Raw genomic sequence first — 21370 nt, forward strand, 5'->3', positions numbered from 1 at the left:
GTTGATCTGTCTAGTTTATCTTTCCATGGACCATATGGTCCATCTCTGGGTGAGTAGCCATTGTCAGCTGGTGCAGAGTCACTCCTGCAGCATCTGTCAGGTGCTGAGGGGGCAACTCACGCCTCTTTGGAACAACTGTTTGCATGGTAGTTGAGGAGGTGCTATCTTGAATGTGCCAAAGCTTGTATGTGTGGGTCTTAATGTCTGTTCTTTGTTTTTTTTTGCAGGCTGTACTTATAATTTAGACAGCATATGCAAAAGAAAACAAGACAGTTGGCCTCTTCAAGCTATCGGTCCACATCTGGGTGACTTGTTTTATATTGTTTTTTCTTCAGATGCAGAGTGGCCAGCTGCATATCAAAAGGCAAAAGAGGAGGTGAGTGGAGTGCAGTAAGGAGGTGGGCTAGCACATGGTATGGGGTGGCAGGCACTATTGTTGGTGGCTATGACTAGCCTGTGGGTTTTTTTTTTAGCTTCATTCGGAAGGTGTGAAGCAGCATGTAAAGCAGGCTGTCTGCACTGGAGCTTACTCGACCAAGGTGAGCAACAAAGTGGGCTGATGTGGTCATTATTTTTGAGGTGTCATGTTGCTGTAGATAGAATCATACCGTGTTGTTTGGGTTTTACAGGTGGTGGAACAGTGAAAATGTATATTGGGGCAGCTGAATGGCCAAGGTAAAGGAGCAAGAGAGAGGAATCTCTGTGGGTGGACCATGGTTTTGAGCAGTATCTCAGCATGTGTTTTGTGGAGCGATGGAGGAACGAAGTGCCGAGACGGACTCAATGTGGGTGATAGAGCATCGTTCCATTTATTGGTCCAGGGTACATATATTTATATAGACCACGCTAATTATTATGCCTACTAGTCAGTAGCTGATTGACTTAAGCTCTAAAGGTCATGTTCGCACGGTCCACCTACTTGCGGTTAGCTAACAGCACAAGCTTCTCATAACACTAAGTTTCTCAGGCCACTATTTCTAATTCCTCTTGACTTGTTTTCGATACACAACGGTACCATAACAAGAAGTTTCTCAGGCCAACGTTACCATAACACTAAGTTTCTCAGGCCACTATTTCTGATTCCTCTTAACCTGTTTTCGACACACCACGGTACACAAGGCCGAAGCGTCCTTGACATTCTTCATGTATCAGCAGCTGCGAGCAGCTGCAGGCAAACCCTAGTGAGGCCCAGCATCAGCCCTTAGAACAGGCTCTGATCGTACAACTGCTCGGTGGGCTCATGACCCTTGTCTCGGAGCCATTCTCCAACAGTGCTTCTTTTTCCTCTTTTTTTTTTTTTTTTTCCCTCTGTTTAAGATGCCACACATAGTCCCAGAAGGGTGAAGCCATGCACCTGAGCAGTCTGAGAAGGTGAGGTACCTGTCAGCCAGGTTGGAGTTCAGCTGCAAAGTACCACGAAGGAACTTAGTGACGTGTTTCCCTTTTATTTTGCAGGTGCAGCAGTGGGCTTTCTTCAGAACTGGCTGAGCATTTGGGGTAAACCTGTGGAGGTGAGAGGAGTGGCACAGCAGGCCTCGTGAAATAGGTGAATGTTTTCAAGCATGGTGGTCATCTTATCTCTTTGGTTTCCCAGGAGCCACAGTAGATGCTGGCCACAACATCTGGTTCTGGGTGTGGAACAGGTGAGTGGAGTCCATGGTGCCGCTGAGGATATTGTTTTTGTGAAAGAGGTTGGTGTTGGCTGACATGATAGTGACCTCCAGCACTGTGTTTTTGCAGATGATGAAGGAGCACCTGCTGATTGCAGCAGCGTCCCGGTTAGGAGACGTGGTCCTTCTTGAGGATGGACTCTGACCCCCAGCCTTCTGAAAGCAAAGCTGAAGGGCAAATGGTGTGGGTGGGTGGGTTGGAGACAGATTGCAGTGTGGGACAGGTGAGGTGTTTAGTCAGTGCAATGGCGAGTGGGATGTTCAGGAGAAGTCATGTTTTGGTGTAGAGAGAAGGTGTGGGGTTCATTTGGCTTGAGGTGATCATCTGCTGGGCGGGGCAGTTCTAGCCTGCGTCAGTGTTGTGGTGTCGTTTGTGTAGTTTGTGTTCTGTGTCCTATACCATACTTAGGTTTTGATGGTCACCCCCTGCTCTTTGCGCTCAGAGAGCTCGGTGTGCACCTTAGTAGGCATTCATAGGGTCTTGACTGCATTGTCTCATTGACATTGTGCCAGTTGTGCACTTCTTGTCTAGCAAAGCCAGAAGTGTGGATCTATCTTGTGTGTTTTGCACCACAGTTGTCATCTTTGCAGCAGTGATCCAGGCTGTGTCAGCAGCTCTTGAGTGTTCAATTTCCACAGTGTCCTCTTTTGGGGTTTCTTCTCTGCATCCTTAGTCTTAGGTCTTGGTGCTTGGCTGCTTGGGCATCTGTTGTCCCAGTTTTGACTAACATTCTGTCCACAGGCCACGGTGTTTGACTGCGTTTCCCAGGTCCGCCACAGAGCATCTGTGCCATGCTGTTGTGGCACTGTAGGCCTTCTCCCCTGGCAGCATCTTCCCTCCTCTGGGAGTTGTTTTGCGTGTGGTGTTTTTGCATATTACGGTCATGTTGTGTCCAGTGTGGGCCTGTGTGCGTGCTTGGGGTGGAGCTGTCGTTGGGCGCTGCACAAGCTCTCCCTGACTGCCAGAGCCAGGCTGCAAGAGTCTCCCAGCACCGCAGTCCCGATGGCCCGTCTCCACCGCTCCTCGCTCCGCCGCAGGCGGCCTCAACCTGCCCGGCCGCCGCTCTCAGCGCCCCCCGCCAGCCGCTGCGCCCCCGCCGCCTTTTCCCGGTACGGCCCGCCGCCAGCTGTGGCCCGACGGGGGCGGAGCCAGGGCGCGCTGCTTCCGCTACCACGCCTCCGTGGCGGAAGGGGCCCTTGGGCAGCGGGAGAGCTTCCGGGGCGGAGGCAGCGCCGGGGCGAGCGGCCGCGGCATGACGACGCTCCGCGCCTTTACCTGCGACGACCTCTTCCGCTTCAACAACATGTGAGCGCCGGCCGCCTTTCTCTCCCCTCCCCGTCCCTGAGCCCCGTGCTCGCTCTCTGCCACGCTCGGCGTGTGGGCGCACGCAAGGGGCTCCCCCTTCCCCCGGGGGAGCTCGGGGCGCCCCCTCGGCGGGCGGGCGGGCGGGCGGGGCCGGGGCCCGTGGTGAGCGTTGCTCTCCCCCTACAGCAACCTGGACCCGCTGACGGAGACCGTATCCTTCCCGCTGCCGCCAGACGCCGGGGAGGAGGCGCGGGGCCTAGCACGGGTGGCAGCAGCCGTGGCTACAACAGCTTGCTCCTTAACCGAGCGCCTTAGTATGGGATCCCCTTTTACCTGCAGTATCTGGCCCACTGGCCCGAGTATTTCATTGTCGCCGAGGCGCCCGGCGGGGAGCTCATGGGTTACAGTGAGTGTGGTGTGACTCTGCGGCGCCAGCTTTTCCTGTGTTACCGTCTCGCTGCATTGCGTATTTGGGGAATGTTAGAGCAGGAGCTTTTCTTACTCTGCATTTTTCAAATACCCAACAGGGAAATGGCACATTGTGTATCATCTTCCCATTTCATAAATGTCAAAGGGTATTATGTAGGACTCATAGCAGTAGTTTTCAGTTTGATGTTCCTAGTGTGGCAAGGACACTTGTCTGTGCTAATATCCACCCAGGTTTTATGCTGGTGAATGTATGTGTACAAGCATTTCAGCAATCCTGGAATAAAGTCCCTGCACTCAGCTCTGATCTCACATGCTGTCAGTCATTAGTAAGTAAAAACAGGGAATGCTCTGGGTCTGGATGTCAGTAGCTTATCTGCTGTGGAATATTTGTGATTTTCAGAAATCATTCCAAACGGACCTCTTGGTTTGTTTATTCCTTCCAGGCTTTTTACCCTCTTTTTTTTTTTGGGGGGGGGGGGGGCGGGGGGGAGGGAAGGAGTGGTGATTGAGGGGAGGAGGGAGCAAAGGGCAGAATAAGGGCCTTTGCAGAGAACTGGAAAATAAAGTAGTTAACACAGTAAAGCTTAAAGCGTTTGCTGTATAGAAGGTTTTTTCATACCCACCACATCAGTGACTGATGTTTATAAGAGTACCATGTGAAAGTGTGACTATTCATTAGAGAACAAGCACTGGTTTGGCTCTGTGTAGAAAGGATAGGAATTACAGAGAAATCCCCCAAAACAAACTCCCATTTTTTTTTTTTTCTTCTTTTTTTCTCCTTACCCCCTTAAACATACTGTGTTTGCAGGGCCTTAGCTTTCTGTCAAAGCTTCCCAAGCTCTTTTACCCCATAGTCACCAAAAGTCTCCAGCAATTGCCAGGATGGTGAGTTAGTATTGCGCTTCTAGCCCTCCATTCCTCCCTTACTTTAGTCAAATCCTGAATTCAGCTCAGTTAAAGACTCAAAAGAATTGCTTAAAATTTGCATTTGTAAGTCATGCCTCAAACAAGGTTCGATTTTTTTTTTTTGTTGTTGTTGTTGTTGTTTTTTACAGTAGTCAAGAAACTAATACTTGAGTGACATTTTTAGTGGTTGCTGAATCAGTGACTAATGACATAGACATTCCTGTTTGAACCTTTACCACAGTAATTGCAATGTTTGTTTATACCCTGCTTGGTTCTTTTGTAAAGATGTATGGCTGTGGGTGGTGCGTTATTCCAAAGGTGCTACTGCTCTGATGCTCTGTATGTTCACAGTAATGGGTAAAGCCGAAGGCTCTGTGGCTAGAGAAGAATGGCATGGACACGTTACTGCTCTCTCTGTTGCACCAGAATTTCGGCGGCTGGGTTTGGCTGCTAAATTGATGGAACTACTAGAAGAAATTTCAGAAAAGTGAGTACTATACTTATCTTTAAATTAATCTTTTAAAGTAATCTTTCTACTGAAACATGTCCGTGGCTTAGATATTTGATTTGCATGAATCAGACCCAGAATTTTGCTTTAACTAGTGTTCTGATTCACTGAAATTCCCTGTAGTTAGAGAGCAGGAATTAAAAATATTGCACGGTAGTTTAAGATCTCAGGGTTTCTATGAAAACTAACTTGCCAGAATGAGTAAGAAGTAGCCTGAATTCCAGCAGAGATACTGTATAATAGGTCTTTTTTTTGACAGGAAAAGTGCTTAATTGAAACATCAACACTATTTCTTGTAGGGCCTCCAACATACTTCTTCAGTAATCGGGGGCTTTGTGTGATTCCCGTAGGCACGGTCTTGAACAAATTTTGTATGACAGGCAGTATCTTAGCTTACTTTCTATCTCGTGCTTGGTTGCTTGTATCTGCTGAAAATTTAATTTAGTGTCAAATGAACCCACATGGAAATGTCCTCAACTCATCCTCATAGGGCAACCCAGCTGTAGCTGATAAAGTTGGAAAATAGTATCATGTTTTGAAAAATTTGCCTTGTGAGGAGAAGGGCTGTCTCCTACTAGGCAACTGAATTTTGTGACTGATTATACCACTCCCCCCTGCCATCTGCTGTGAAGGAGGCAGTTCCTCAGCCAATGCAATCTAAATAGTGGATTTGTATTTTTTTTTTTTAATCATTTATCGTGGATATGAGGCTTGTGTGGGTGTTTAGCTTGGCCTGTTCTTTCTGTTCATAATTCTGAACACAGTGGCTGGTGTAAAGGAATGATCACGTGACAAAAATAAAATTAAATTTGTGCCTATACTGGATTTGTCCCTTGGTAAAGGAATGCATCTGTCACTACAGTATGAAAGATGTTTGATCAGCATACCACATCATCAGACCTGCTCTTGGTCTGATTACAAGTTACGGGTTATTATTTAGAAATACATTCACCTGCTATTCCTTACTGTGGTTTTTTTTGGCTTTTATGTTTTCAAAGAAAGGGTGGATTTTTTGTTGATCTCTTCGTGAGAGTGTCAAATCAGGTTGCGGTAAATATGTATAAGCAACTGGGCTACAGTGTGTACCGGACAGTATTAGAGTACTACTCTGCTAGCAATGGAGAACCAGATGAAGATGCTTATGGTAAGTACTTGTTCTGCTTCAAGTTGAATGGCAAGTTTTTTATGTTGAGGGTTCCTGGGTTGGATTGTATGTTTTTATTTTTTTTTATACGAAAAAAGTTCAGATAGCTGTTGATTAAATGGGATTTTGTATACTCCTTTAGATAACTTGTCCTACTTAAGATTACATCAGTTAGAAAACTTAATCTTTCAGTTTACATGTTTTGCAGCATCTGTGGCAAAATAAACTATGAAACAAGAATAAATTAAGTACAAAGACACTTATCCTGTAGGTAAGGTGAAAATAAAAATGCAGTTTCTCATCTAATTTTTCTTTCAGAGGAATGCTCGCACCCAGTGGCTGGGCTTTTTGCAGATGTTATCGGGAGAAGCAATTGCAGTGCTTTCCTCATTTCTTCCCATAACAGGGACTCGAGATTGTTTTTCTCAGATGTCTGATTACAAATTTACACGTGTCAGTAGTCAACAGTGGCAGAGAATTGGGTGTCATGTTAAAAGGAAAGGGACATGGAAGTTAAAGTATGTTAAATCTGTTAACAAAACTGAAATACCAGCTGCCTTCTCTTTCTAGACCTTCTTTCCTTTAAGTATCCTCATCAAAGAGTTACATGGTCACGCTGTGTATCTTTTTTGTTCTTGCACTATTCCTTTGATATGCAGCAGTACTATGAAATGTAGGAGCTACAGACAGAAACCTACCATTGCTGCAGATGCTTTAAATCATGTATTTGTCCTTTTAGCCTGCCATGTGCTTTCCATTCAGTTGAGTTTCTTGCAGTGTTATATTCCAATTGATAACATTGCTGTTGAATGACATTAAGACATCATTTTTAAAAAGGGGAAAAAAGGAAGACCCAGGGAACTACAGACGCGTCAGTCTCACCCCTGTGCCTGGCAAGATCATGGAGCTGAGTCATATGGTTTAGTTTTAAGTAGTCCTGTGAGGAGCAGGGAGTTGGACTCGAGGATCCTTATGGGTCCCTTCCAGTTTGAGATACTGTATGAAATCTTCTTGATTAAAAATGATCTTATCACTTAATATGGCTTTGTGCAACACCTGTCTTACTGTAATAGCCTTTTTCTTCTTTTGCCACAGATATGAGAAAAGCTCTTTCCAGAGATACGGAGAAGAAATCCATCATACCTCTGCCTCATCCTGTGAGGCCAGAAGACATTGAGTAACTGTAAGATGTGATTCTCAGTCAACTTACTAAGGGCGTCAGGTTCCTTCACCCCTCAGCCCCCAGGAATTTATGGATGAGAAGTCATAGGCTCAGTGGTTTTCCCCATAAAATACCAAAAAGCAATATTGAGAAGCTTACTAATACTGCTTCTGTTGTTAATGGCTGCATACTCCTGCGCTTATCCCATTATTTTTCCTTTCGAATATTGGAAATTCAGAGACTATTAAAATAAAATTATCTCATGTATGGTGTTTTCTTTCAAACCAAAATAACTGAAGTCAGTAACAGTAAAAACTCTTTAAATGCATTTATTCATGACCAGCGAAAGTACTGTGCAATACCCAAAAAAACAGCAGGGAAAGGCACTGTATTAATATTTGCATAGAAGATAAACCCGCTATACATGATGTAGAAGTATCTTTTCCCCTCTTCATGGCACAGGCATGTGACTGAACTTAAGTTCACTGTTGACTTGAAAAAGCCAAGACAGCTCAAGCAGTCAAGGCTTTCTCTCCACTGTGGACCAGATTCAAGACAAATTCTGTGTTAATGTGCTGTGTCTGCTGAAGTAATCAGTGGTAAAGATTTGTTTTCTCATACTCTTGCTCGATTTCAAGGTCAGCGTAGGATTTCCAAAGAACCTGCAAAAGCAAGATATCTCCTTACATTTACAGCATCTTCAAACAAAGCTATATCCAACACTGAGATAATGTATTTTTTTTTTTATGGAGACGCATGAATAAATGTGGAATTTGCTGAAATTCAGAGATCAGTGTTAATTGTACAAGCTAGGATTAAGACTAAGTTATGTCAAATCTTGTGCACGTAATCCATTTACGTTACTCCTGTAAGCATGTTTTCCCCTCCATGTTTTATCATGGGTTTTATAGTCCTGAGCACTCTGCCAAGAAACAGATACTAATTTAGACAAGATACAGGCTAAGACAGTATGGTGAACAGTTCTGTTCAGGGTGGTAGAGAATTTACATTTGAATTATCCACACTGTGTAATGAATATTGTTCCTGTTTTTCCTCCATCTTTATATCCAGTTTTCCATCCCATTTTACCTCTCACTTTGTGTCCAGTGTCATCCCTCTCATGTTGCTCGCTCTCTTCTTGTGTCTGCTCCCCATCATTATCCCATTCCCTATCGCTGTTCTGTTTGTTCTTTTCTTTTTAAAAAGTTCCCTGTGACTTTTTCAATCCCTCATTCCCCTGTGTTGTGAAATGTCACATTTTTGAGGCTGTGGAAGTGACATCAGGAGTGACAGAAGCAGGTCCTCCAGCCTGTCATTGCTTTTACCTTCCCCATCTTTGTCCCAGTCTGCGTCTCTCTGTATCAATCCCTCTCCCCTGTTCTCTGTCCCACTTTTTCTCTCTCTGTATGTCCCACTCCCTCTCCCCATCTTTATCCTTCCTTCTTCTTCTCATTTTTTCCCGTCTGTCCTTTTGTCTTGCTCCCTGACGCTTTCTTTCTCTATCTCACGATCCTTAGTTTTCCCTGTACTTTTCTGTCTCTGCTCCTTCATCTTACTTTTCTCTAACCCTCTGTCTTGTTCCACCTTCCTCTTTCTCCATCCCTTTCTGCTGCTCTCCCTGCCCCATCTTTCTCCCCCTGTCATCATTTCTCTGTCCTTGTCTTCCTCTTTGTCTACAGCTGTCCTTCACATGTCTGTAGCACTCTGTCCTGGTCGCTGCCCCTCTTTTTCCCATTCTGTCCCAGCGTCTTGCTCCCTGACCCTCTTTCCCTCTCTTTGCTGTGTCCTACGTATCCTTCTCCTCCCCCCCCGCACTCCCCGTTTCTCTTATGCTCCCTTTTCCTTTTTTATTTTCACTGTCACTGTTTCTCACTGTATCCCTGTCCTGCTCCTCGCCCCTATTCTTTCTTAACCCCTCTGTCATGCTGCCCATCCCAGTGGTTTTTAAATTTGCATCCTGCTCCCGGTCCTTATTTTTCTTTGTCCTGCTCCCACTCCCTCTGTCTGCCTTTCTCCGTCCCTGCTGCTTCTTTTATCCTTTCCCCCCCGCCCCCTCTTGCCGTGCCTCTGTCCTTTTTCTTGGTCGTTTTTTCGGTCTTCCTCTTACTGTCTGTTCCTGCCTCATGCTTTCTCCATGCACTCCCGCTGTCCAGCCGGCTACCACTTCTTTCTTCTAGTGTCCGCCCCGCTCCTCATTTTTGGCAGGCTCCGCTCCAGCCCCGCAGCCTATCGCTTCAGCTGACCGACCGACTGGTCGTTCCCCGATGGACCAATGCGTGCGGGGGGCGGGGGAGCGTTAGGGGCCCTGAGCCCTCGAGCAAACTTGCTCCTGGGTCTTGTTACGTGCGTGTAAATACTCGCTCTCTCCTTTGCCTTTCTGGCTGCGTTTGCACTCCCTCTGCACCGGGCGAGGGTCTGTATGGAGCGCAGGGGAGGAGGTGACGCAGCGGGGGTGTCGGGCGATGGCCCCTTGTTCCTGCTGGGCTGCAGCTGTGGGCCGGAGGAGCCCCAGGTGCGGTCAGTGAGGCTGATGGCAGCGGTCACGCCCTGTAAAGGGGAGGCTGCCGGTGGAGAGGGCTGGTGCTGCCCCGCCCCGGGTGGTCCCGGAGAGGTCGGTGTGAGCCAAGGGAGCAGTGGAGCGGTCGCGGAGCCAGATCCCGGGGAAAACCCCCGAGGAGGGCAGCGGTGCCCGCGGGGCGAGCTGCGGGGCCAGCGGGGTTCGTGTCGGAGGCACGGAACGGCGGGGGTCGCTGCGGAGCGCAGGGCTGCGCCCGGGGGTTCCAGGTGTGTCAGCGGGGCGGGAAGCGGGGACGGAACGGTGCACCCCCAGGGTCAGCAAGCACGGAAGGCTACCTGTGGCGGCACGTTGGGGCACGGGGCTTCCGGTCAGCCACGTGGGCTCCCCGGGGCATGCCGGGAGGTGTAGTCTCACGGCACTCGGCTTGCGGGCGGCCGTGCTGTTTGCCATTGCATGCCGGGAATTGTAGTTTTCGCCGACTTACCTGCCGCAGAGCCGCGTTGCTCTCGGGCGCGTGCCGCGTGGCGTTGTCCTTTCTACCGCCGCGGACCCCGCGGCGCGGCAAGAGGTGTAGTTTCGTCGCAGGTTTTGTGTGGTTTTCTGCGGGCTTCCAGCTACCCCACCGAAATGCAGAACGGCTGTCCCTTGAGAGCACATGCGCGGTGTCAAACTCACGGCGCCCGAACACCGGTACTGCTGCTCGGGTGCCGCGCGTGCGGGGTGTGGCGCTCGTGCCCGCTCACTGCTGCCGCCTGGTAAGCGACACGCGGTACTGCAGGTGGGCGCCGCGGCGGCGCCTCCGTGGTCTGCGTTGCCCTCTGCCGGTGGTGCCATTGTGACGCTGTGGTGATGTCGCTGCCTCCCGCGCGCGCTGTCCCCGGGCGCTCTGCGCGCCGACGCGGGACTGCAGCGCCGGTGCCGCCCCCGGGCACGCGCCGCCCGCCGGGCGCTCCCCGCCGCTGCCGCCACCCGGTGGGCGAAGCGCGGTACTGCAGCACCGGCACCGCACAGGTGCGCAGCAGCGGCACCGCCGGCTTCGCTGCTGCCGGTGCACGGCGGCTCGCTGGGCGTGATTCCTGGCGGTGGGTGCGGGCCAGGAACGCTAGTGAGGCGAGCGAGCCCCTTGGGCGGGTGCGGGGGTGTCTCCTGCCCACTGGCTGCCTGGAGGTGGTTGGACGGGAAGCTTCAAACTGCCTCCTGGGACAGGCTCCCCTTCCATTGGAGGTGAGCCAGGTCGGGGCAGCCCCAGGCAGTTACCTTAGAGCTGGAAGAAGGAAGGAGGGGAAGGAGGTGACTGTCTCCCCAGGAGCAGACACTGGGTGCCTCCCCAACTCACCTAAGCTCCCCCTGAGCCTCCCCTGGCCCCACTCTCACCGTGCAGCTGTCCCCAGCTCTAGCACCACCTGCGAAGCCTGTCTCGTAGCCTCAGGCCAGCCCCAAACTCAGTGACAAGCTGGCCCTTGATGCATCTCCAGAAGCATTTGGGGAAGGAAGGGCTTTAGCCAGGAGCAATCTACTGTAATAATAGTCACAGCTTCTTCTTTCCCTCTTCCAGAGGCTGCACTGAGGATGCACTTGTCCGTTCCTCCCCTGTGGCTGCCGTTGACTGCAGCTGCCTCAGCCTTGTGTGTGTTGTCTCTGCCCTTCTCATAGTCTTGTGCTTCTCACGGCATGGGGGCAAAAAGAAACAGTCAAAGCACTTACTGGCTGTGGACAGTGGACAGGAGCTGCCATGGCTGAATCTGGAGAGGCCAGAAAAGGCAAAAAACTGAAAATTGAAGGCTATCTGGCTGGCAGCTGCCTCCTGCTGCAGGCAAATGAGAGCCTGCCTGTCTGGGTGAGGAGGGATCCCTCTTTGTAATCCGCAACAGGAGACTGCTAATGTGCATCACATAGTCCATATGTGTCACCCAAAGTGTGGTATGACCGTGTAGTGTATGAGCAAGTAAGACTAAGAGTGTAGGAAGCCTTGTCTCATAACAGCTGTGAGACACCCGTATATTCTTTTAACTGGACGGCCAAACAACTGGAGTTTCAGAAGAAGAGGGGAAGTGTTGGAGAATGGCTCAGAGACAAGGGTCTTGAGCCCCCCGAGCAATTGTATGATCAGAGCCTGCTCTAGCTGCTGATGCTGGGCCTCACTAGGGTTTGCCTGCAGCTGCTCGCAGCTGCTGATACAGGAGGAATGTCAAGGACGCTTCAGCCCTGTGTACCGTGGTGTGTCGAAAACAGGTTAAGGGGAATTAGGAATAGTGGTCTGAGAAACCCAGTGTTATGGTAACGGTGGTCTGAGAAACATTGTGTTACGGTACTGTCGTGTATTGAAAACAAGTCAACAGGAATCAGAAATAGTAGCATGAGAAACAGTGTTATGAGAAGCTTGTGCTGTAAGCTAACTGCAAGTAGGTGGACCGTGCGAATACGACCTTTAGAGCTTAAGCCAATCAACTAGTGACTAGTAGGCATAATAATTATCATTGTCTGTATAAATATATGTACCCTGGACCAATAAACACACACGTTGATTGATGCTCTATCACCCACACTGAACCCGTCTCGGCGTGTCATTCGTCCGTGGCTCTGCAAGATGGCGCCCGAACAGGGACCTGCATAGAAGAATAACACAGACGGAGCGGCGGACCCGGAGAAACAGCAACGACCGAGGAATTTGAGAACGGACCCGGAGAAACACCAAATACAGCAGCGTCCAGGGTCCACGAGCTGAGACGGAGAGGTGCCAGCCCCGGCAGCCCCGGGGGAGTACACGGAGAGAAGCCGGCTGGACCGGCCCCGAGAGCGGAGGCGGAGCGGCCCAGAGAGCCGAGGTGGAGCGGCCCCGCAGAACGGAGGTGACCGGCCCTGGAGAGCGGAGGTGACCGGCCCCGGAGAGCGGAGGCGGAGCGGCCCCGAGACCAGAAGTGAGTGGCCCCACGAACGGAAGCAGAAAGACACCGGAGCTGACGTGGTAAGCAGCCGACTGCGGCAGCCCCGGGGGTGGACGTGAAGGGACGCCACAGGTGGACACTGAGCGGCCCCGGGGGCGGACGCGAGGGGGCGCTGGAGGTGAGCCCAGGGTGGCCCCGGAAGTGGAAGCGGGGGGGCGCCGGAACTGACGCAGAGGGGCGATGGAAGCTGACACAGAAAGGTGCTGCATACAGCGGCGGCAGAAACAAACGCTGGGAAATATCAGAGACAGCAGCGCCTAGCTGAATCAAGGACGATCGGACAGTGGGACTCCGACAGGTCGTTCTGAGGACCTGAACCGAGATAGAGGGTCGCTCTCTGCAAGGGCTGCTGACAAGCACTGCAACTGGTGCCTTAGTCACGGAGCATCAGCAACATATCAAAGGGGGGTAATTTTTTAGTGCCTTAAACAGGGAGCACAGGCCGGCGGGAGTATTTTTAGTGCCTTAAACAGGGAGCACAGGCCGGCGGGAGTATTTTTTAGTGCCTTAAACAGGGAGCACAAGCCGGCGGGAGTATTTTTTTTGCCTTAAGCAGAGAGCAAAGGGCCAACGGTGCCTTAATCAGGGGTGGGTCAGCAGTAACGGTACTGTGCCTTATCCAGGGAGCACAGGACCAGAGGTGCCTTAACCAAGGAGCATCAGGTTGACGAGATGGAACAAGAGGTAGCCCTGGATTTATTACAGCGCTTTTTAGAAAAGTGGGGAGTGGATTGTATAAAATCACTCACGGGTTTAGTAGCTTTAGGACAGGTCAAAGGATGTTTTCAGGACCCTAATTCTCTTTTTGATGTCGACGAGTGGAGACGATTAGGTGATGTTTTGTGGGATATGGTAATAGACGAGGATAAAGCTGCAAGGAAAATGATGAAACCATGGCGGGAGGTGGTGAATAATAGTGGGCGGTGTCAGCTTGAAAAGAACCTTGCAGCTGTGGCAACTGCAAAGTTGGGGGGGGAAAGTTCCACTGTTACCCCAGATAGTGAGGCATCCGGATCTATGCTTTTTGACATTGATCGTATTCCTGTACCATCAACAGGAGGGCCAGTTACAGTTAACGTGAATAGGGAAAGTCCGGAGGCCAGCCCCCCCCCCACAATCTTTACAGCCATGCCCCCCCCCACCCCCCCACCTCGGAGGCGGAGGGGCAGAGGGACGATGGCCCCTTGCTAATATGTAGCCAACAGGAGGGGCGCGAAGTAGGTGATTTGTTGTGGGACGAGACTATCACTGGAGGCAATAAAGGCAGTGAAGCACCACAGCAAGGGGTGGTCTGGCAAACGATCGTAAAACCTCTGGGGGAGATGCAAGCAGAAAAGAAAGTAGCTGCTGCTGCCATGGCGGCTGTCGGCACTGTACCATCCCCACCGGTACCTGCCGAAACCACTTGTCCGTCACGATTAGCCACCTTCTTCGGGTGTAATTAACAGCTCTGCTCTATTAAGGGCATGTCACCAAGTATTCCTGTTTGCTCCACCGCGCAAGAAGCCGCAGAGAAATCAGGCGGCGCGGGGGTACCGGGTGGAGCGGCGTGCCACCATAAACTCTGCCCGCCCCCCCACCCTTCGGATGGTTCCGCCCCTGACGGCGCGTCAGTGTCTGGCTCAGAGAGAAAAGCGGCGGCTCTGTCCGAATTAAAGCACCAGGGTCACACATCGGTAAGGGACAGTGACAAAGTCCAAGAACTTGAAAGAAAATTACAGAAGTTAAGCTACAGGACAGAACTCTGCATTTACAATTACAAGAAGAGGAAGCGCTGCCGGCAGCCCCGCCACACCCACTCCCATCACCTTTATCAGAACCAGCTCTGCTTTTAGCTCAGTCCCGATGGAGTGGGGTGATTCGTGATGCCTTGTTAAAAGTGGACAGGCATGCTGCTGGGGCGTTGGCCTGCACAGTAGTGACAACAAATGGGGGACACCTGGGAACTCAAGATCACAAGATTCTCCTCGGGGGGTCTGGAGACTCCTTATGAACTTTAGAACTCTGAACTGTCATTTGGGTGTTTCAACATCAACACTGGTATCAAAAACTTGTTCATGTAGTATCAGGTTCATTGTATGGTGTTTCAACATCAACACTGGTATCAAGAACTTGTTCATGTAGTATCAGATTCATTGTATGTTGTGGGTTCATTGCAATGTTTAGAACATAGCATGGTGAAACCTGTATTACATTCTGTATTGCATACTCTGTTGTTACAATTGCGGACACTTTTAAAACTGTAAGGATGGTTTTCTTGCTACATAAGACTGCATAAGATTGGAACATGGACTGACAGAATGGTTACGAGACTTGGGAATTTGGATAATGGACTGATGATGGTTGCAGATCTACAAAACTTGGAAATTACTGGGTGGCTGAAAGCTTTGTTGATGCACAGACTGGCAATGCTGATTGTCATTATGATTGTCATGATGGTATTGGGGTCTGTGTGGAAATGCTTTATGAATGCTATGATTCAGACGTTAAAAGGAGTCTGGATTGTCCAAAAAAGAAAAAGGGGGAAAACCTGGTAGGAATTTTTTTTGCGGGGGGATCAGGGTTATGCACTGATCCTACAGGGTTTGGACAATCCAGGCTGGGTCTCTGAGCAGAAAACTGCCACATGGTAATCCTGCCCTTGGGGTCACCTGGAAGGGCAAGAATGAGGAAGTCAAGCTAGTGCTTCCTCCCTGTTTGAATGCCTGGATGCACTAACCACAAAGTAGATTTAGTTTGTTCACGCGTGCTAACGATGCAGACCTATCACAGCACTTCCGGGTGCGTGATAAGTGCCTTTAGCCAATAGATTGTAAGCTTGCATGCTTAAGTTGTGCCTTCTCATGTGTTAAGAAAATCTTTGAACAAATGTTAGGGCAGGTTCTGCTCCTACAAAAAGAAAAAGGGGGAATTGTTGGAGAATGGTTCAGAGACAAGGGTCCTGTGCCTTTAGCCAGTAGATTGTAAGCCTGCATGCCTAAGTTGTGCCTTGTCATGTATTAAGAAAATCTTTGAACGAATGTTGGCGCAGGCTCTGCTCATACAAAAAGAAAAAGGGGGAATTGTTGGAGAATGGCTCAGAGACAAGGGTCCTGAGCACACCGAGCAATTGTATGATCAGAGCCTGCTCTAGCTGCTGATGCTGAGCCTCACTAGGTTTTGCCTGCAGCTGCTCGCAGCTGCTGATACAGGAGGAATGTCAAGGACGCTTCAGCCCTGTGTACCGTGGTGTGTCGAAAACAGGTTAAGGGGAATTAGGAATAGTGGTCTGAGAAACCTAGTGTTATGGTAACGGTGGTCTGAGAAACATTGTGTTACGGTACTGTTGTGTATCGAAAACAAGTCAACAGGAATCAGAAATAGTAGCATGAGAAACTTAGTGTTGTGAGAAGCTTGTGCTGTAAGCTAACTGCAAGTAGGTGGACCGTGCGAATACGACCTTTAGAGCTTAAGCCAATCATCTAGTGACTAGTAGGCATAATACTTATCATTGTCTGTATAAATATATGTACCCTGGACCAATAAACACACACGTTGATTGATGCTCTATCTTGACACTGAATCCGTCTCGGCGTGTCGTTCGTCCGTGGCTCCGCACATAACCCTGATCCCCCCCCCCAAAAATTCCTACCAGGTTTTCCCCCTTTTTCTTTTTTGGACAATCCAGACTCCTTTTAACGTTTGAATCATAGCATTCATAAAGCATTTCCACACAGACCCCAATACCATCATGACAATTTTAATGACAATCAGCATTGTCAGTCTATGCATCAATAAAGCTTTCAGCCACCCCGTAATTTCCAAGTTTTGTAGATTTAGAACCATCATCAGTCCATTTTCCAAATTCCCAAGTCTCGTAACCATTCTGTCAGTCCATGTTTCAATCTTATTCAGTCTTATGTAGCAAGAAAACCATCCTTACAGTTTTAAAAGTGTCAGCAATTGTAACAACAGAGTATGCAATACAGAATGTAATACAGGTTTCACCATGCTATGTTCTAAACATTGCAATGAACCCACAACATACAATGAACCTGATACTACATGAACAAGTTTTTGATACCAGTGTTGATGTTGAAACACCCAAATGACAGTTCAGAGTTCTAAAGTTCATAAGGAGTCTCCAGACCCCCCGAGGAGAATCTTGTGATCTTGAGTTCCCAGGTGTCCCCCATTTGTTGTCACTACTGTGCAGGCCAACGCCCCAGCAGCATGCCAGTCCCCTTTTAACAAGGCACCCCGAATCACCCCACTCCATCGGGACTGAGCTAAAAGCAGAGCTGGTTCTGATAAAGGTGATGGGAGTGGGTGTGGGGGGGCTGCCGGCAGCGCTTCTTCTTCTTGTAATTGTAAATGCAGAGTTCTGTTCTGTAGCTCAACTTCTGTATTTTTCTTTCAAGTTCTTGGACTTTGTCACTGTCCCTTACCGATGCGTGACCCTGGTGCTTTAATTCGGACAGAGCCGCCGCTTTTCTCTCTGAGCCAGACACTGACGGGCTGTCAGGGGCGGAACCATCCGAAGGGTGGGGGGGCAGGCAGAGTTTATGGTGGCACGCCGCTCCACCCGGTACCCCCGCGCCGCCTGATTTCTCTGCGGCTTTTTGTGCGGTGGAGCAAACAGGAACACTTGGTGACATGCCCTTGATAGAGCAGAGCTGCTGATTAACCCTGAAGAAGGTGGCTAATCGTGATGGATGGTTGGTTTCGGCAGGGACCGGCGGAGATGGTATAGCGCCGATAGCCGCCATGGCAGCAGCAGCTACTTTCTTTTCTGCTTGCATCTCCCCCAGAGCTTTTACGATCGTTTGCCAGACCACCCCTTGCTGTCGTGCTTCACTGCCTTTATTGCCTCCAGTGATAGTCTCGTCCCACAATAAATCACCTACTTCGCGCCACTCCTGTTGAGTGAATATTAGCGAGGGGCCATCGTCCCTCTGCCCCTCCGCCTCCGAGGTGGGGGGGTGGGGGGGGGCATGGCTGTAAAGATTGTGGGGGGGGGGCTGGCCTCCGGACTTTCCCTATTCACATTAACTGTAACTGGCCCTCCTGTTGATGGTACAGGAATACGATCAATGTCAAAAAGCATAGATCCGGATGCCTCACTATCTGGGGTAACAGTGGAACTTTCCCCCCCCAACTTTGCAGTTGCCACAGCTGCAAGGTTCTTTTCAAGCTGACACCGCCCACTATTATTCACCACCTCCCGCCATGGTTTCATCATTTTCCTTGCAGCTTTATCCTCGTCTATTACCATATCCCACAAAACATCACCTAATCGTCTCCACTCGTCGACATCAAAAAGAGAATTAGGGTCCTGAAAACATCCTTTGACCCGTCCTAAAGCTACTAAACCCGTGAGTGATTTTATACAATCCACTCCCCACTTTTCTAAAAAATGCTGTAATAAATCCAGGGCTACCTCCTGTTCCATATCGTCAACCTGGTGCTCCTTGGTTAAGGCACCTCCGGTCCTGTGCTCCCTGGATAAGGCACAGTACCGTTACTGCCGACCCACCCCTGATTAAGGCACCGTTGGCCCTTTGCTCCCTGCTTAAGGCAAAAAAAAATACTCCCGCCGGCCTGTGCTCCCTGTTTAAGGCACTAAAAAATACTCCCGCCGGCCTGTGCTCCCTGTTTAAGGCACTAAAAATACTCCCGCTGGCCTGTGCTCCCTGTTTAAGGCACTAAAAATACTCCCGCCGGCCTGTGCTCCCTGTTTAAGGCACTAAAAAATTACCCCCTTTGATATGTTGCTGATGCTCCGTGACTAAGGCACCAGTTGCAGTGCTTGTCAGCAGCCCTTGCAGAGAGCGACCCTCTATCTCGGTTCAGGTCCTCAGAACGACCCGTCGGAGGCCCACTGTCCGATCGTCCTTGAGTCGGCTAGGCGCTGCTGTCTCTGATATTTCCCAGCGTTTGTTTCTGCCGCCGCTGTATGCAGCACCTTTCTGCGTCAGCTTCCATCGCCCCTCTGCGTCAGTTCCGGCGCCCCCCCCGCTTCCACTTCCGGGGCCACCCTGGGCTCACCTCCAGCGCCCCCTCGCGTCCGCCCCCGGGGCCGCTCAGTGTCCACCTGTGGCGTCCCTTCGCGTCCACCCCCGGGGCTGCCGCAGTCGGCTCCTTACCACGTCAGCTCCGGTGTCTTTCTGCTTCCGTTCGTGAGGCCACTCACTTCTGGTCTCGGGGCCGCTCCGCCTCCGCTCTCCAGGGCCGGTCACCTCTGCTCTGCGGGGCCGGTCACCTCCGTTCTCGGGGCCGCTCCGCCTCCACTCTCGGGGCCAGTCCAGCCGGCTTCTCTCCGCGTACTCCCCCGGGGCTGCCGGGGCCGGCACCTCTCCTTCTCAGCTCGTGGACCCTGGATGCTGCTCTATTTGGTGTTTCTCCGGGTCCGTTCTCAAATTCCTCGGTCGTTGCTGTTTTCTCTGGGTCCGCCGCTCCGTCCGTGTTATTCTTCTATGCAGGTCCCTGTTCGGGCGCCATCTTGCAGAGCCGCGGACGAACGACACACCGAGACGGGTTCAGTGTGGGTGATAGAGCATCAATCAATGTGTGTTTATTGGTCCAGGGTACATATATTTATACAGACAATGATAATTATTATGCCTACTAGTCACTAGATGATTGGCTTAAGCTCTAAAGGTCGTATTTGCACGGTCCACCTACTTGCAGTTAGCTTACAGCACAAGCTTCTCACAACACTAAGTTTCTCATGCTACTATTTCTGATTCCTGTTGACTTGTTTTTGATACACGACAGTACCGTAACACAGTGTTTCTCAGACCACCGTTACCATAACACTAGGTTTCTCAGACCACTATTCCTAATTCCCCTTAACCTGTTTTCGACACACCACGGTACACAGGGCTGAAGCGTCCTTGACATTCCTCCTGTATCAGCAGCTGCGAGCAGCTGCAGGCAAACCCTAGTGAGGCTCAGCATCAGCAGCTAGAGCAGGCTCTGATCATACAATTGCTCGGTGGGCTCAGGACCCTTGTCTCTGAGCCATTCTCCAACACAGGGGGACTAGTCAAGGTGTAGCAGGGCTGATTGGGTCGTGAGCGTTCTTGCTGGGGTGTGTGTGTGGGGTCTGGTTGGGGTTCAGGGGGCCAAGACAGGGTGCAAGGGAGCCAGAGAGGTTGCAAGGGGTCTGGTTGGGGAACAGGGAGCCCAGACAGGGTGCAGGGGGCACAGACAGGGTGTAGGGGGTCTTTCTGGGGGGAAGAGGGTTCAGACAGGATGCAGGCAGGTTTCAGGGCATCTGCTGGGGGTGCAGGGGATCTTGTTGCGGTGCAGGGTTTGTGTTTGGTGTGGAAGGGGTCCAGACAGGATGCTGGGTGTCTGGTTGGGGTTCAGGGGGGCCAGGCAGGTTGCGGGTGATCTGGTTAAGGTGCAGGGCATCCGGCTGGGGTGTAGGGGGCCCAGGCAGCATGCAGGAGGGCCAGGCAGGTTGCAGCAGGTCTGGCTGGGGTGCAGGAGACACAAACAAGGTGCAGGGGGGCCCAGAGAGGGTGCAGGGGGTCTGCTTGGAGTGCAGAGGCAGAAAGAAGGGTGCATATGGGGGCTGGTCAAGTGAAGTGGAGTCTCTTTGGGGTGCAGGGAGCCCTTGCAGTATACACAGCTGCCAATCAGGGTGCAAGGGGGCCAGAGATGTTCCATGGGGCCAGTCAAGGTACAGAGGGCCTGTTTGGGGTGCAGGGGATCTTGTTGGGGTGCAGGAGACCCAAACAAGGTGCAGGGGGACCAGGCAGGTTACAGGGGTGTGTTTGGGGTTCAGGGGGTCTGCTTGGTGTGCAGGGGGCACAGCCATGGTGAAGAGAGGGGAAGCAGGGCGTGTGGGGACGACTCAAGTGCAGGGGGTCTGGTTGGGTTGCAGGGGGGTCAGGCAAGGTGCAGGGAGACCAGACAAGGTGTAGCAGGGCTGCTTGGGGTTCAGGAGACCTAGACGGTGTGAAGGGGCACGTGACAGGCTGTAGGGATGCCAGAGAGGTTGCAGGGTGTCTTCTTGGGGTGCAGGGGCCCCAGGCAGGGTGCATGGGATCTAGTCAAGGTATAGAGGGACTGTTTGGGGTACAGGGGGTCTGGTTGGGACCCAGGGGTCTCAGACAGGGTGCAGGGCATCTTGTTGGGGTGCAGGGGGCTCAGAGAGGTTTCAGGGGGTTCTGGTTGAGGTGCAGGAGCTCTGTTTGGGAAACACGGGACCCAGACAAGTTGCAGGGCCTCTGTTTGCTCTGCAGGGGGTTCAGACAGGGTTCAGGGAGTCCAGGCAAGGTGCATGGGGACTGGTTGGAATGTAGGGGGTGTTGTTGGGATGCAAGGGGCCCAGACAGGGTGCAGGGCGTCTCGATGGTGTTCTGGGGATTCAGACAGGGTTCAGAGGGTCCAGGCGAGGTGCAGGTGGCCCAGACAGTGTGCAGGGGTTCTGTTTGGCATGCAAGGCGTCCAGGTGAGATGCAGAGGGTCTGATTGGGGTTCAGGGCACCAAAACAGAGTTCAAGGTGTGCAGGCGAGGTGCAGGGTGTTCCGGTTGGGCTGCAGGGATTGTAGACAGGGTGCGGGGGATATTGAGGGGGTGGAGGGTGTTCAGACTCATTTCAGGGAGTTCTGCTTGTGGTGCAGGGGGTCTGTTTGGGAAGCAGGGGACACAGACATGCTGCAGGGGTTCTTGTTGGGGATCAGGGTGCCCACACAGGGTTCACAGGGTCCAGGGGGTTCTGGTTGGGGTGCAGGCGGTCTTGTTGGCATGCTGGGTGTTCAGACACTCTTCAGGATGCAGAGGGTGTGT

General features: G+C 51.1%; 1 protein-coding gene across 1 annotated transcript; it reads left to right on the forward strand.

Moving 5' to 3' along the window:
- The first annotated feature begins 1874 nt into the window (after nt 1–1874).
- Nucleotides 1875–7907, forward strand: NAA20 (N-alpha-acetyltransferase 20, NatB catalytic subunit). Its single transcript, XM_042803167.1, has 6 exons — nt 1875–2976; nt 3163–3187; nt 3292–3382; nt 4663–4798; nt 5818–5963; nt 7059–7907. Exons 1-6 carry the CDS (start codon nt 2924–2926, stop codon nt 7142–7144), a joined length of 537 nt encoding a protein of 178 aa, XP_042659101.1. The 5' UTR covers nt 1875–2923; the 3' UTR covers nt 7145–7907.
- The last annotated feature ends 13463 nt before the right edge of the window (nt 7908–21370 follow it).

The sequence above is a fragment of the Tyto alba genome, unplaced genomic scaffold (genome assembly GCF_018691265.1).
Source record: "Tyto alba isolate M040663 unplaced genomic scaffold, T.alba_DEE_v4.0 Super-Scaffold_1000006, whole genome shotgun sequence".
NCBI lineage: Eukaryota > Metazoa > Chordata > Aves > Strigiformes > Tytonidae > Tyto > Tyto alba.